Source organism: Copadichromis virginalis, linkage group LG22 (genome assembly GCF_057382275.1).
Source record: "Copadichromis virginalis isolate Kocher_CV1m ecotype Utaka linkage group LG22, C_Virginalis_male_GT1.1, whole genome shotgun sequence".
Taxonomy (NCBI): Eukaryota; Metazoa; Chordata; class Actinopteri; order Cichliformes; family Cichlidae; genus Copadichromis; species Copadichromis virginalis.
The window spans coordinates 33,464,496-33,480,819 of record NC_140638.1 but is presented as its reverse complement, the minus strand read 5'-3'; the positions used below and the strand labels follow the sequence as shown (position 1 = coordinate 33,480,819).

The 16,324-nt window shown below is 41.3% G+C and overlaps 1 protein-coding gene across 1 annotated transcript; it reads left to right on the top strand.

The window, feature by feature from the left end:
- Positions 1 to 2,839: 2,839 nt before the first annotated feature.
- On the top strand, positions 2,840 to 15,407 carry LOC146683727 (uncharacterized). Its single transcript, XM_085446851.1, has 6 exons — positions 2,840 to 3,147; positions 4,178 to 4,733; positions 6,269 to 6,318; positions 6,566 to 6,699; positions 11,514 to 11,680; positions 14,983 to 15,407. The coding sequence occupies exons 2-6, from the start codon at positions 4,248 to 4,250 to the stop codon at positions 15,151 to 15,153; spliced, it is 1,008 nt and encodes a 335-aa protein (XP_085302977.1). The 5' UTR covers positions 2,840 to 3,147; positions 4,178 to 4,247; the 3' UTR covers positions 15,154 to 15,407.
- The last annotated feature ends 917 nt before the right edge of the window (positions 15,408 to 16,324 follow it).

The following is a 16,324-nucleotide window of genomic DNA, read 5'->3' as shown; positions in this document are numbered from 1 at the left end:
CTCTTCTTTTCAGAACTGTGTGGATTTTGCCTCTAGCACAAACTGTAACAGAGTTACTATAATTTAAGGAGTGCCTGTAAAATGCCCCCCATGTTAAATTAGAGCACAACTTTATTTCAGCCAGCTGAACTGGATATATTAATACTGAATATCTTAATTCCTTCTTTAGGGAGAAAAAAATGATTGTCCGTATTTAAACTGTTGGCCAATAATGTGTGAGACATGTCAAACACGTCTCATGAATGATATGAAGTCATTACAGAGAGAACACTCCTGTCACTAGAAGCCACAATCAGTTTTTGGCAAAGTGACTTTTATACACTCAACAAAAATATAAACGCAACACCTTTGTTACTGCTCCCATTCCCCATGGGATGGACGTAGAGACCTAAAATTCATTCCAGATACACAATATAACCTTCCCCCTCAAACAGTGGTCACAAATCAGTCCAAATGTGTGGTAGTGGGCACATCTGCTATATTGAGATAATCCATCCCACCTCACAGGTGTGCCACATCAGGATGCTGATCTGACATCATGAGTAGTGCACAGGTGTACCTCAGACTGCCCACAACAAAAGCCCACCCTGGAATGTGCAGTTTTGTCTCACAGCAAAATGCCACAGATGCCACAAGCAATGAGGGAGCGTGCAATTGGCATGCTGACAGCAGGAATGTCAACCAGATCTGTCGCCCGTGCATTGAATGTTCATTTCTCAACCATAAGCCGTCTCCACAGGCGTTTCAGAGAATATGGCAGCACATCCAACCGGCCTCACAACCGCAGACCTCGTGTAACCACACCAGCCCAGGACCTCCACATCCAGCAGGTTCACCTCCAAGATCGTCTGAGACCAGCCACCCAGACAGCTGCTGGAACAATTGGTTTGCACAACCAAACAATTTCTGCACAAACTGTCAGAAACCGTCTCAGGGATGCTCAACTGCATGCCCGTCGTCCTCATCGGGGTCTTGACCTGACTCCAGCTCGTCGCCGTAACAGACTTGTGTGGGCAAATGCTCACATTCGATGGCGTCTGGCACGTTGGAGAGGTGTGCGCTTCACGGATGAATCATGGTTCACATTGTTCAGGGCAGATGGCAGCTGAGAATGTCCCAGTTCTTGCATGGCCAGCATACTCACCGGACATGTCACCCATTGAGCATGTTCGGGATGTGCTTGACCGGCGTATACGACAGCGTGTACCAGTTCCCACGAATATCCAACAACCTCGCACAGCCATTGAAGTGGAGTGGACCAACATTCCACAGGCCACAATTGACAATCTGATAGACTCCATGCGACGATGTGTTGCACTGCATGAGGCAAATGGTGGTCACACCAGATACTGACCGGTTCTGGGTCCCCAGACCCCCAATAGCGCAAAAAACTGCACATTCCAGGGTGGCCTTTTGTTGTGGGCAGTCTGAGGTACACCTGTGCACTACTCATGATGTCAGATCAGCATCCTGATGTGGCACACCTGTGAGGTGGGATGGATTATCTCAATATAGCAGATGTGCCCACTACCACACATTTGGACTGATTTGTGACCACTGTTTGGGAGGGATGGTTATATTGTGTATCTGGAATGAATTTTAGGTCTCTACGTCCATCCCATGGGGAATGGGAGCAGTAACAAAGGTGTTGCGTTTATATTTTTGTTGAGTGTATATCCTTTATTTATGGCCAAGAGGGCAGCAGAATTAGCAGCAAATATTACCACTGTTGATTGTAACGTAGGTTACAATAAAATGGCCAATTAAAAAAAAAGGTTACTTTTGTAAAGAAATTCCAACAATCAAAAATCAGAAATAAATGCCTTTATTTTGTACCGCTTTCCTCTTTCGCTGGAACAACTGTGCATATAGAAATAAAAGGCAGATGAGTGTTGTCTTTGTGTGTTTAAAACAAGATAGCAAAATACAGAATTATTCCTTCACTTGAAGCTAAAAACTACAAGAGATACGACTTCTCACATACCTGAACCAACCAATTATCATTTCACAAAACTCCTGCGTCAATCACCCGCTAAACTCAACACGAGGTAAAACTTTCTAGGAATTTCCGTAGTTCTTTCAAAGTAAAAGCTATGTAGCGCCTCACAGATTGATTCGTGCGGATTTTGTCTGTCTTGGAGGAAGAAAACATTCTCGCAGCTGGAAGCGGCTATTCTCCTCTGACCTCAGCCTCCAGTATCACCGGCTATTCCCCCAGAGACCTGCTGCGCACTGGATAGTTTATGTTTCAGACCATTCCCTGTAAACCATTGTTTAGAAAGTCCTAACACATCAGCAGTCTCTGTAACACTGTACCAACAGCCATGCCAGAGTCAGATGCTCGGTTTGAGCTTGAGCAGGTCATCGTGATTGTTTAGATATTTGCGTCATTCGGGCCAAATCATTTTATAGCAATGCAAATCCAATGATGGACGTATGGTCCGCCTTTCTTCTTCTGACTGCGTGACTGGAGCTTAATTAAAGTGCGAAAGAAATCAAATAATTTATTAACAACAGGGTTTCTTCTTACTTGGTCCTTTCACTGAGCCAGATCCTTTCGTTGTTACTTGACACAGATGCGTTTGAATCGCTCGTTTTTTTGTTTGTTTGTTTTTTTAAAATGCGGTTTGTTTATTTGAAACAGAGGTTTACGCCGCGTGGCGTAAAATACAGAATCCCGGAGGCTTCTACGGATCATTTTCAGCGTCTTAACCTTTTCAAACGCTCTTCCTTAGCAAAGTTGTTTGAGATGACATTTGGCTGACTTGTCTCAGCTGCACCTCGGCAGCTCCCTCCTCTGATAAAGTGTGACGGACAAGTTGAGGCAGGACTGAAGGTGTGGCAGCCGCAGCCGTGAGGAGGAGCACGCACTGTGTCGTGTAAGAAAACTTTATGGAACTTGTTGTGCTCTCCCCAAGACTTTTCTGTCGGTGAGCACTTGACTGTGTTGCAGAAGGATCTGAGTCAAGAACAGATCTGGGAGGGCTGTCGCAGCAGGAACGTCGGAAGTTGATTTCGCGTTCTCCCGGACACCTGAAATCTGCAAAGCTTAAAGCCGGACTCGTCAGTTCATGGACATTTTCCCCTTGAGATCTGGAGGATTTTTGCTTTTGGCCATGGAGAGAGCTTAAGATTCTCGAGGAAGAGGTAAGTACACTGACAGAGCCCCGGCACTCCTTAACGATTTCAAATATCAATCAGCTGTCGTTTTTCCCAGAGCTGTGCTGAGCAAAGGTCTGGGAAGCTGCATGGCATTACGTCTCAGTATGAAACAGTACAATAGCAGCATTGCAGTGGAAGATAAAAACCAGCGATAAAGTTCGTTAAGTTAATATTCATGGACAATTTGAACTGGAAAAAGACCAAACCTCAGTTCTAGGAAATGTTGCCAAGTCAGAAATGTGGAAATTAATTATTGACAAATGTGAGTTTGTCTGCCGTACATGTGTATAAGACTGTTTTTATATGACTTCTATACCGCCTGGTTATACTTTTAATGGTCAGAAACACTTGACTTGCTTTATTTGCGGTTGTGCAGAATAGACCAAAGAGTAGTTAAACACTAAAAGTATTAGGATAAGAAAAAGAGACTTCCTTTAAATTGAAGCGAGACTCCTGAGACTACATTGCAGCTTTTATAATAGTTCCAGATTTGTGAGAAGGAAATAAAAATGAAGTTACTCTTTGGGTTTTCTTGTTCTCCAGCCTATAGGCATTATTTATGCCTCTAAATCCCTAAACCTTTTGAATTAATATTCACTGGATGTGAATATTTTATGAAGAGCATTTATACATTTTGATGAGGGAAGTCTGTCTCTGCTAAATGGACCGCCACTATGTTTCCCAGAGAAACAGTTTAGGACTGTTTTGAGGCACATTTGCTTGTCTTCCAAACTCCTCAGATTCCCAATCTAATTGGCTAATTATGCAGTGGCCTGAAACATGGCCAGTGCCCAGAGGACCCTACATTTAACCAGTAGAGCCAGAAGGTTCCTCTCCCAGTGTCCTGGTGTCAGACAGCCATTCATAGTAGAAATAAGGAGAGTTGCCTGTGTGAGCCTTTTTTTTTCTAATTGTCCAATTTTATCACCTTTCCCCCAACCCTACTCTTCCCCCGCATATTTCTGTGCTTCATTTCTGGTCTGATCCCTTTGTGCCCCTTTTTACTTATTTCTAGCTTTTACTGCTTTACTTTCTTTTTTGCAGTACCTCCTTTTCCATTCTTCATCACTTCTAATACAGCTGCGATGCGTAGATTCAGCTCTGAGGGTTCCCTCCTTGATCTTGATTTTCCGACATGGAAAAAAGTGGCACTGAAGAATTCTGGACAAGACCACGAGTCTGGCACCTGCACACTTCACTTGCAGGATGATGAGCTGGCTGGGAAATCAGGTCGCCTGACTCCCATCATCCAGGAGCCCACGGAGAGTCCGGGTGAGATGACGAAGAATGAGCTGACTCGGGAGCACAGCGTGAGTGCAGAGAACCTGTGCGAGCTGAGTAAACTGGAAAAGAGCCAGCTCAGAGGCTGTCTCATCAGTCAAGGCAGCAGGGCTTATAGTGACAGTCAGCTGGCCCCAGCTGTGCAGGGCAGCACTGAGAGCATGGAGAAAGCCGATCTGCCTCCATCGTCGCCTTCGTCCTCTTCCAGCTCCTTTAAGATGGAGCACAGACACCAACAGAGAGACAGACTGACAGCTGCTAAGCTGCACCTAAAGAGTCTTTTCGCACAGGTGCAGTAAATGACATTTCTATTTTGTTTCTATGCTGTGTTTTCGTGCAGCTGGTACTTTAACAGATTACACCCTCTAAATGTTGTTGTAGATTTTTAGAGGAAGAAAAGCACGGCCACCTTCAAAACCCCCAAACTGTACATTTACCCATCCTCTAAACTCCTCATATCCCAGTCTAACTGGCTAATTGCAGCGTTTTCCAGCCTACAGAACACAAATGATCCTTTTCACGTGTCCTGGTGCCACGAGGGGACGTGCACAATGCCTTACAAGGTTTAAACACTTTAGTAACTTTGAGCCTGTTTTTCACTTGGAGAGGCTTATAAGTGACAGGATGGCTTAAGTCAAACTGTCACTTTAGAGAGTTATACATTTCAAATAAGCAGCTGTGGTGTTCAGAAATATCACAATGTACACACTGAAATGTTAGCAAACAGCAAGTTGTTTACATGGTCAGCAGAAACATAGCAATAGCAGCTGAATAGTACAGCTGTTGTCTGAAATTCCCTTTTTCCCATAAATTCAGTATGATAGAAAAGTACGAGGAAATAAAAGTCTTGGAAAATAATCGAGACTGTCTCTAATGAGTGTCCCAAATTCCCAATCTGCTGTAGGATCTGTGTAAGCTGGTGCAGTAGATGGCTGTGGTCACATGCACGTAGTCTCTCCATTCTGTTTGGCATCATTATGATCATGGCTCAACTGTTCAAATGGAACAGCTTCTGGATATCTATTGTCTATTTAGTTTACTTACTCCCTCGTGCTCAATGCTGCTCTTCATTCTTTATGAATTTGCATTTAAAAACAACCCACATGGGTCCAGTTTTTCACTCATTTCTGTTTGTACATGAAGGTAGATAAAACTGAATTTGAATAACTGAACTGTAAACTCAATGAAACAAATACAGAAACACTCAATTTGTCAGGCATCACTAATTTTCTTTTAATTAAAATGCATAATTTGCTACTGCAGTGCTGGAACTTTCCTGACACTAGATGCTATATGTTAACAGACAAGTGGAGATTATAGTAGAAGTACACGGCTGTGCTCAAAGGGTGTCATTTGATTGCTGGGTTTTTCTATGAGTTACTGCAAATAAACAATATATTAAGCACCTTGAGGCGACTGTTTGGTGATTTGGTGCTGCATAAATAAAACTGAAATGATACCTTTTAACTGGGTCTGCCTTAAGTAGACTTCTTGGAAAAAAGAAAGGTCTCCTGTAATAATTAGTGTTGACTGGAAGCAGGATATTGAGTAGTGCAACAATATATATTTTATTTTGAGATATTTTAATCCAAACCACACAGGCTGCTTTAGTGTGAAATGACTAAAGAATTGAAAATAAGACAAAACTGTTTTGTGTGCATCAGATATGCGCGTCTTCTGTTTTAGCTTCAGTCTTTTTCTGTTTACGGCCTCTAAACAGTCACTGTTGTTCAGTCGAGCTGTTTAAAGCTGCTGAGGTCTGGAACAACTTTCAACAAATGATGAAAAAGGTTAACTTCAGTTTACTGTGTGGTTCCTGTTTCAGAGTCCTCATTCGTCAAACTCCAACCTGGCCAACACAGAACAAAAAGACAGGTGAGAACATGGTTTATTTTGTTAGTTCTGGTAAATGTAGAAATAACCCCCCCACCCCTTTTCAAATTTACTTTTTATCTTAGACTCACTTTCAGGGTCTCTCTGATTCTGAAAGTGAGTCGGTACTTATCTTAATGTTATAAGAATGTGAAGGTTTGATGTTTATTTCAATGACAGCGTTATCTTTGCTACCATCTCCTCTGACACACCTTGACTCTCTCTGTTACCATCTTGTCCTGTATCATAGTGGTAAAGAGAGAAGGTCTCGCCTTGTATTCATGCATCAGTGGAGTCAAGTGGGTCACAGTAGGAAGAGGAATTATAATCGAGATGAGCTGGAAAAATGGGCCGAGTCCTTAAATGTCCTGCTGGGAAGTCCAAGTAAGTCCTGCTTTTTTCTGAGTTTTGGGTCTGATACTTGACATTTTAAGCAGAAAACATTCTGACTGTAAATTGCTGAACTTGTATTCCCTTTAATTTAGAGGAATAGAAAGAAATGTCTTTAGGGGGATGGCTGAAGCACAGAAGGAAGTGCGTGTCTTCTACTAATCAGAGGGTTGGTGATTTGATCTGCATGCCAAAGTATCCTTGACATCCACACCATAGTGCATGCATCCCACTCTGTTCATCAGTCTCCTCCACCCACTATAAATCAAATCAAATCACTTTTATTGTCACATCACATGCGCAGGTACATTGGTACAGCACATGTGAGTGAAATTCTTGTGTGCGAGCTTCACAAGCAACAGAGTTGTGCAAAATACAATAATGGCTACATCTGAAACTAATAAATATATGTACAATATATAATAGATGCTAGAGTGTGTGAAAGTTGGATAGAAAGCACTTAGGTGCAGAAAATAAATTGTGTGTGTGTGAATAGGTTAATGAGCCATGCTGTATAAAATGCTTTGGGTGCCCAAGTAGAATAGAAAACCAGCTATATTTAAAAAAAAAAGAAAAAAGAACAGCACAAATTCTTACTTACAGGTCATAAGTACAGGGAATTAAATTTTATTTTTTTATTATTATTTAATTTTTTTTAAAGAAGAAGTAAAAGTGGGTGGACAATCTAACAAGCCCTGAGCACGCCCGATCTCGTCCATTTACCATTTATATAGTTTTTCAGATGAAACACAGCTCATTAAGTATTTTATTTCAGAGTTCAGTTGGTTTTATCCAATTACGCTGCCTATTTTATTTCCTTAACTTAGGGTCAGCCAAGATGCTGCCTCAGTGGTTTTCCTTGTACTCAGAAGTTCCTTGTTTCAGAGTTCTGAAAGCAAACCAGGATGTTATGCTTTTAAAATGAAGACTGGAGTTGGGTAAAATCCTCTGGAGTCTATACACTGTTGGAGTAGAGCCAGCAGAGAGAAGATGAACTCTTAAAGTTAATACATGGAAAAATCATTAGGGACAAGTTGTTGATCAGGTGTGACAGACAGACTGAAGCGGGACTGAAGGACACTGAGGAAAGTCGTTAGAAGGATATCTGATGTCAGAAATTAATGAAAATAATTTTGGCAGTGCGGGAAAGAGGAAATGCTGGAGTAGCCAATGAAAAAGAATTCCCAGTGGGAAAAGAAGTGTTGGGGGAAATCTCGCCATCTGAATGGTCACCAGAGTTTCATTTATACTCCAGAGGTTGAATCCCCAAATTCTTGGTGACCTGCAGATCTTTCTTTTGGCCCTGCTGTCAGACTTACACATCACTCCTCCACTGGGGAGACATTCAAGTCAGATGACCACATCGCCCTGATAGGACACTGACAGTCGTCGTGCATGTTTGCTTTCTCCATAACTTGTGCTGCACGTCTTACTTGAGGACGGACGTGACATTTTTAGTTCCACTACAAGTTAGAGTGGACGCCCACGGACCAGTTTAATGTCAGACAATGTTTTCATGGTCCGTAGTGGAAAAATACAACAAAATAAATTGATACGACCAAGACACAAACTGTGGTGTTTTCTAAATATAATAATAATAAACGCGAAGTCACTGTGTAATTGTGCAACTTTATTAGCAGCGTCGTCCTGAAATGCGCCAACAACATTGAGAGTAACATCCCTGCCCCTTAATGCTCTCTGGTTGCTATGGTAACGCGTAAACATTTCTTTCAAAATAAGAAACAAGAAACACAACTACAACACGGGAAAAGACCCAGGAAACTGAGTTAAGGATAAAAAAACCTGAAAACCATAAATTTCTCACCCGAGCCTCAACTCTCGCTGCCCGGTACCAAACAACTCACAGCCTGGGGGTTGGGGACCGCTGCCCTAGACACCCCCCCCCCCAAAGTTATAGTTAAAGTTAAGGGAACACTTGAAGAATATTTAATTTTTGGTGTGACTTTGAATCCAGCCCTTAAAGGCCTGGCTATTTTAATTTCCTGTGACCTTGAATTACGCACACGACATGACGAAAACAGATTTTCAACTTGCATTTCTTTCATTAAGAGCTGTGTAACTTAACATTATGGTGTTAATTTAGTTTTTTTCTTTGCTATGTTTTTAGACTCTATATAAGGTAATGATTGGATTTGGGAGAATACAGAGGATTTGGGAAGGGAAGAACACACAGCAAATAATACGGTTAAAGCAAAATGGATCAGAGATTCCAGGTAGGATTGGGAAAAGTAATAAAAGGCCACCTGCTCGTTGGCAAATGAGCAACCAAACTTTACACACAGGTACATTTTAGTCTGCTGGAGATTTTTATCTGTGTCAGATATGTCACCATGTTACTTAGCAACCATCTAGCAATTGGCTTTTATGACCTGCGACGCCTCGCAAAAGCATCCTAATGTCATGACAATAACTTTTCATTTATATCCACAAAGGCTGAATTAAACATAATTATAATGTTGTCATGTTGCCTAGCAACCACCTAACAAGGTGCTAAAATGACCCTTTAATTTAATCATCTACAACACCTCATGAAACCACTGTGTCATTTTCATTTCATGGTTAACAGCATAGAAAGACGCGTACGAGTGAATTAAAATAAAGCCGCTTTATTATTCCTCCAAACCTACTTTGAGTGCCTGTATTTTGGAGAAATAAGTTTTGATTGTTATATCCATTCTTTTTTCTTTTATGGGGGCTGCTTGGTTTGAGGACACCAGCAATACTCCTGTTACTTCATTTACATATCAGAGATTACACTTTGCTTAAATTAAATAATGCACTGCTTCCCTGGATCACAAAGGTGATTTGTTTTCCGTCATTCACAATTGAACCCTTGCAGTAATCATTTTCAGGATGACAGTGCAGCTGTGGGAGTTGCCATTTATTGCATTCTTGTTTAACAGGTACTAATAATGTAAACTCTGGAAAAATAAAAGAATTGTGTTCAGATTCAAAGAAATACAATAAGAAAGTATTTTCTTTATATACTTCAAATTGCAGCAGGATAACCTGACACTGAGAAAGATACTTTAGCTTTTGCACTTGAGTGTAAAAGGTCATTTACTTTAATGTCCTTACTGTTTGTGAGATTCTGACCTGAATCCTATCCTGTGACATTTCAGTGTCTCACAACTTCTGCCTTGAAGACATGTTTGCGCAACAAAAAAAATCACATGTTTCTCAAGTTTTTAAGCTGAATCGATGTCGACATCTGGTCTGACGTCAGTGACCCCTCTGTGCTGCTAAAAGTGCAGCACTTACCCTACCCCTACTGCTTCTATGAATAGAATAGATAGTAAACACCAAGACGGTTATAAATCACAGCTGTGTAAAGGCTTGAGAATGTTTGACTTCCTTGATATTAACAAGGGTTCTGGGTTTAACGGTGCGTGAAGGGGAAGCGCGTACAAGCTCCTGAATCCTGTTTCTTGGTAGTATGCTTTGTGCTGGTGTCGTCTATCGTTTTCACCCATTCAAGAAAAGCAGGGCATGTCCCGATGAAGCCCTTTGATAACACCGATGCATTTGCAGCATATTCTGAATGCCACAGAATGTTTCCATTCATTGTTTTCTCTTGTCACGTCAGTTTCCTCGTCATCATGTGCACTACACAGTCTGACAAAACTATAGACGTGACTAAATTATTCAGGGTTTCAGCCTTGGGCGATGTCTTTGTGTACATTATACAGAGGAAGGTTGTGCCAGTAATGTGATCAGCATACTTCTTCTAAAGGAGAACTTTTGTGGTAACTGGATAAGTTCTATGCAAAGCCTATTCAGGCAGATCAAAAGTGAGCATGCTATCAGAAAAATCAAGCTTTGTTGACAAAGCCCCCCCCACCCACACACACACACACACACACACACACACACACACACACACACACACACACACACACAAACAAACAAAACACTGCAATGCAGAATTTCTTAAATTGAAAATAAAATCTGCAAAGCTAACATAACTGATCCATGCAGTCTGAGTCCTGCTGTGATTAAAAGAAAAGAGATGATGTCAGGTTGCGTCACAAAAATGTCTAAATGTCAGATTATCATCTTGCTTTTAAAACGTCTCCTCCGTGTCCCCCAGCTTGTTCAAAGTTGAACACTATTACTTCAAATTGACTCACCACAGTCATTGTTTATAATTAATATTTTACCATAATTAACAATTAAATGTTGAAAAGAATAAAATAAAAAGTTGACTCCTGACAATAACAGAACTCTAGTCTTAGTGCACGTCATAGCAAATGACCACAAGGGACTCAGTCAGTGGTCATGTTCACCATTTATTATAAATGTAAAGGTATTATTACCATTTTTAGGTTGTAATGGAAAAATGTTAATAAGTATAAAGCCGTTGTTCTAGCTGGAGCTGCGAGTGAAAGAAATCCAGTGGCTCTTAGCAGCAGACCCAGATCCCGCATTTAACTAGTGTTTATCTGTTGTCTTTAAATGACAAAAGGGGGGGAAAAGTGAACAGCTGTTTAGAAGCCATTATAAACCCCATCTAGCAGTTAATGAGTTTGTATAAGTGGTACGATCCTCTCGATGGTAGGGAGGAATAACAAGACATCACATTTGACCATGCCAGAAATCAAAGAGATCATGTGGTATGTTCATGACATTTCTAACCTTCAGTAGGACGTTCACATGGAAAAAGAGTAGAGCTAGGTTGCTTTCTCTAGTCTTCCTTTCAGGCATGATAAAGTGTTTCTGTGTTCTGTGCTATAAGATACATAAATTGATGTTGTGCTAAGGCTCACTTGTCGTCCTCTTCCTGGCAGCTGGTGTTTCAGTATTTGGAGCATTCCTGCGCTCTGAGTTCAGCGAGGAGAACCTGCAGTTCTATCAAGCCTGTGAGCGGTACAAACATTCGTCCACCAACTTCAGCCTGCAAAGGAGAGCCAAAGACATCTGCGCAACCTATATCCAGCCAGGAGCCCCCCGGGAGGTACACATGTTCATACTCAGTCTTACTGGTTGCACTGGGCAGCCTGTCTTCTTGGAACAGGAATTGTAATTCAAGTCCTGTTTACTTTTTCCTCTTTCTGCATTGCCAACTGTTTTACTGCTCAGAGTCTCTCTGTGTTATCAAGAAGCTTGTGTGGGTGGTTCAGATTTGACGTTATAGCGTTCCATCAATAGCTGCTTTCATGTGGAGCTGTTGTTTTTGTTTTTTTTCTTTCTTCCACTAATAGAGACATTTCCCCACAGCATGAGATTATATGTGTGACAGTAGCTGAACTTAAAGTACCAAATACTGTGGAGAAAAAAAAAAATTCATTTGCTTCTCCAGTAGGTCCCTTGTTTCCCAGGAGTCCAGCTCCACTGTCTTATACTGCAGCTATAGCAAGGTGCACAGTAGGTAAAGTCCAAAAGTAAAATGTCAGTATGAGTGTGAACAGTATGACTTTTGATGTGATTCAGGGGATGCCATTAATTTAGCATTAGCACTGGAACTTTAACAAAGCGATCTTTTCTGTCTAGTTGAAGGTTTTTATGCCAGGAAGAAGAGAACTGCACTTATTAAAGTTTATTAACGGAAAGACGACCGTCCAGGAATCAAACTGTGCTTTATGTTGGCGAGCTCCAAGAATACTCACTGAAAAAGTAGGAAGACCTAAATGACATGACTTAACACCGAACCACTACAAGATAAAGGTTATCTGCAAAGCCCAAGAAGTTGTAGCCCACCATATCGTCAAAAATTTGGACATTTCTACACTGAAGAACAAAGAAACAGTGTTAACAAAGTAAAAGGAGCATAAGCTACAAAGCAGCTTCCTTTTGTGTTCATAACTATGAATGAAATCTTGTAAGTTAACATGTGCTAGCAGCAGATTTGGAAAACCCAAACGCATCAAGTCTGTACTGGGCCCTATTTCAGGAAGCCGGTTTAGAAAACTCAGAGTGAAAAACGATACTCAGGGTTGAGTAACCCCGAACTGTCCAACTCGGAATATTCGGTTTCAGAAAGGCTGATAACAATTAGTTCAATCAACGCGGAGTTGCTTTAACCCCAAGTTAAGCGCGCGCACGAGGATACATAAAGCCCTGATTAGTGGAGCACAGATTAAGCGAGTCACCATGGAGACGGAGGGAAAGAAGGCGCGGTCAATGTATTTTACAGCGCTTGAGGCCGAAATTCTGATGGCAGTATATGCCGATAACATGCAAATTTTGCGGGAAAAAAGTAACACAGCCTCAGCTGCAAAAGAAAGGGAGCATGCATGGCAAAACATAGCCGACAGAGTCAATGCGTGAGTGTTAATTTAAACATTGATCTAGGGATTTCCACCCATTTAACACGTTATTTTATCATATGTTATTTTATTTGTTATTTTATACATTTTATTTTGTGATGTGATGTGAGCGCAGGTGCAACCCAACAGGCCCCAAACGTTCCTGGCAGCAAGTAAAAATGAAATATAAAAATATAGTCCAAACAGGTGTAATTGTATTATGAGCCATAGTGCTTGGTCTGTTTGTCCGATGTAAATCAATTGCAGTTAGAGGCTACATTAATTTTCCCTCTGTAAGCACTTATTGAAATTATCTGAGCACATTACAAGTACATATTTGCTTACTCTGTATGCTCAAATGTGACCCATTATGGCCACTAGAAAAAAAGCGGAGGCCCGAAAAACAGGTGGGGGTCCTCCACCACCACCACTCACAGAGCCTGGCCACTTGGCTTCCACATTTGTGATAATGTTGGCAGCATCACATATGATCTTCACAGTGCAGAGAACACATATTAGCATCCATTACTATAATGAAATAATTTGTTAGTTTGAAATGCTACAGGGAACTATGTACCTGTACATTAATGCTGTGGAAAGACTTCCTGTTCACATAGTCTCCTTCATTTACTGAAGGAGCAATGATTGGAATGTGAGTGCCATCTGTACAGCCAATCACGCCTGGGAACCGTGAACATAAATGTAAAATTTAAGTAGTAGTTCAAGTATCACCACATCATAAATTAAGTTTCGTTCATCCTGATACCTGCAATTTTGTGGCATCCCTCTTTGATAAATCTTGTGGGTCTGTGACCGGGGAACACCACAAACGAGTACAGGAGACGTTTCAGTGCAACTGTAACATTCCTGACTGCCCGACAGACGGTAGCCTTGGAAACGTGCTCAGCGTCACCAATATTATACAGAAAGCTCCCGTTTGCAAAAAACCGAAGTGCAATACAAATAATATGTACAGAACTGAGAGGATGTCCACGATGTGTCACATGAGCAATATTAGGCCTGAGGATGTTATCCAAATAAATTATAGATTGTGCTGAAAAACTGTAACGTTCGCACAGAAAATCATCAGGAAATGATAAAATGTCCAAACACGCTCTAATCACTCTCTCCCGGCGGAGAGCTCTGCGGAGAATTTGGGCTTCAACATCTACTGGCTCTTCAAGGAAGTGGCACGCCATGTCCGACACTTCCTACTGTCAGGTTTCCGACAAAGAGGCGGAGACAGTCAGGGTTAGTTGTAGTAAACCTGCTAGGGGGCAGGTTAGCTTCACGGAGTGTGTCGTCATAGTAACTCACTGAGGCTTCATCTGAACTCGCTTTGTGAAACCGAAAACCCAGAGTTTTCGTTAACTCAGGGTATACTTACTCAGAGTTTGCACTAAACCGGCTTCCTGAAACAGGGCCCTGAAGCTCAATTCTGAGGTGGAAAAATGAATAAAACAAACACGATCACAGTGCCATGTCAACATAATTCGGAAAGTGCTCCTCTGTTCTGGGAGTATTCACACACCGAAATCATGCACTGTTGTACTGTGACACTCACTGATCTTGGCAGATGTAAAGCTGCAGAAGGAATTCTGAGGATGTGAGGTTATCTGTAAAGCTTGCATAAGTTCTATATATTTCTTTGTCACAGACGCATGCTAATAATTATCTGTTTAAGGGAACTTTGTTCATTATCAGCTTTGCATGCTCCTCATTCTTTCCACCATCTTCATGAACTCTTCACCTGGAGACTTTGAGCATTTGTTGGCTGGTTTTCCTTCAGTAACCTCAAGTTATTCCAAACAGTCTCTACTGGAACAATGTTGATGATACAGCACTCATTATTGTGCTACCTGGTAATCGAGGCTGAGGAGAAAACAAATAGTCTTAAGTCAAACTCGATTTTGATGCCGATTTTTATCTATTTATTTTTTGGCTTGTCTTTCCATATAGTATTTGAATTGACTTTATGTGGCTATTGCACCATCACTGTGTCCTATTGCAGGTAAATCTGGACAGTACGACCAGAGACCTGACGATCCAGCTGCTGCAGGCTCCCTCTCGTAGCTCTCTGTCCCACGCACAGAAACGCATCTACTCACTTCTGGACACAGACTGTTACCCACGCTTCCTCCAGTCTGACGTCTACCTCGCCTTACTCCACGAGGCTGAATAGATTCCCCACACTTGGACTCAGGAGAAGGAATGGTGGCTTGGTGGTTTCTGGAACGGCTCAACTTCCTTCAAACTGTAAATTATAAAAGCTAACTATGCTGTCAAAAGATCGAGCTGCTGTGTACAAAGTTTAACCCCCCCCCCCCGACACACACACTCCCTGACGTCGTAGCTCAAATGTTAATAATAGTTGGACACTGTAAATAGAAATATTGGTTACTGCAATTAAAACTTGGGGAATTGTGTTTTCACTGAGATGTTTGTGATGTTACAATGCTGGGATTTGGTTTGGCTTACTTTAGGATTAAGACTGAAAACAGTTGGAAACGGCCAGCGAGCTTCTGTCCGTCATACAAAATAATGAAGTGCTAAACTTGAACCGCTACAGTGAGGTTGTCTTTTTACACCGATGGCATCGCCAACAAGTGAGACATTTTAACTTGTTAAAAAAAATCACAAAATTTAAGAGGAGACCTCTCTAAAATCTGAAAACAGCATTTTACTTTAGTTTCATATTATTCCAAATGGAAAGAATCTTGATAAACTTATCAAGACAGTTAACGATCTTATTATTATTCAGCCCCCTGTACCATGGAGAAGTAAGACAGTTCTGAAGGCTTCATCCTTCAGAACAATCATCCTGATACCAGCAAGCTATACAAAGTGGCCAGTAAGTGTATATACTAATATACTGTACCAACACAATTTTTGAGTCCAAGATTGTAACTTTACCACTTGTTACTAGTTTTTAAGAAGCAGCTACATTTGGCTCTAACAGAAAACCTCCACACATAAGGCAAACATTTCGCTGAGAGCAGATCTCACTCTCAGAGTTTCCTCTGCTGCATGAAAGGGGAAAAACAAGTTCAGCAACAATGAGCTCTTTGCTTGAAAGGTCAGAGTGTGAGATATTCAGAAGTGAGAAACCTGAATAAACTGACTGGTGACTTAAATAGCTTCATGCCTTTAGGAAATTTGAGTTGCTTTAGTCTTTAATGTTCTTTGTATTCCTCCTATTTCTGCCTTGTAGCAAAGAGGTTCTTAGTTTGAATCCCAGTTGAGGTTTCTGTATTGAGTTTGCATGTTTTAGGTTTCCTCCACCTTCCTCTCACAGTTTGTTCTGGTGTGCTGGAACATTTCTTTAACTTGTATTTAGCTGGACAGAACAAATA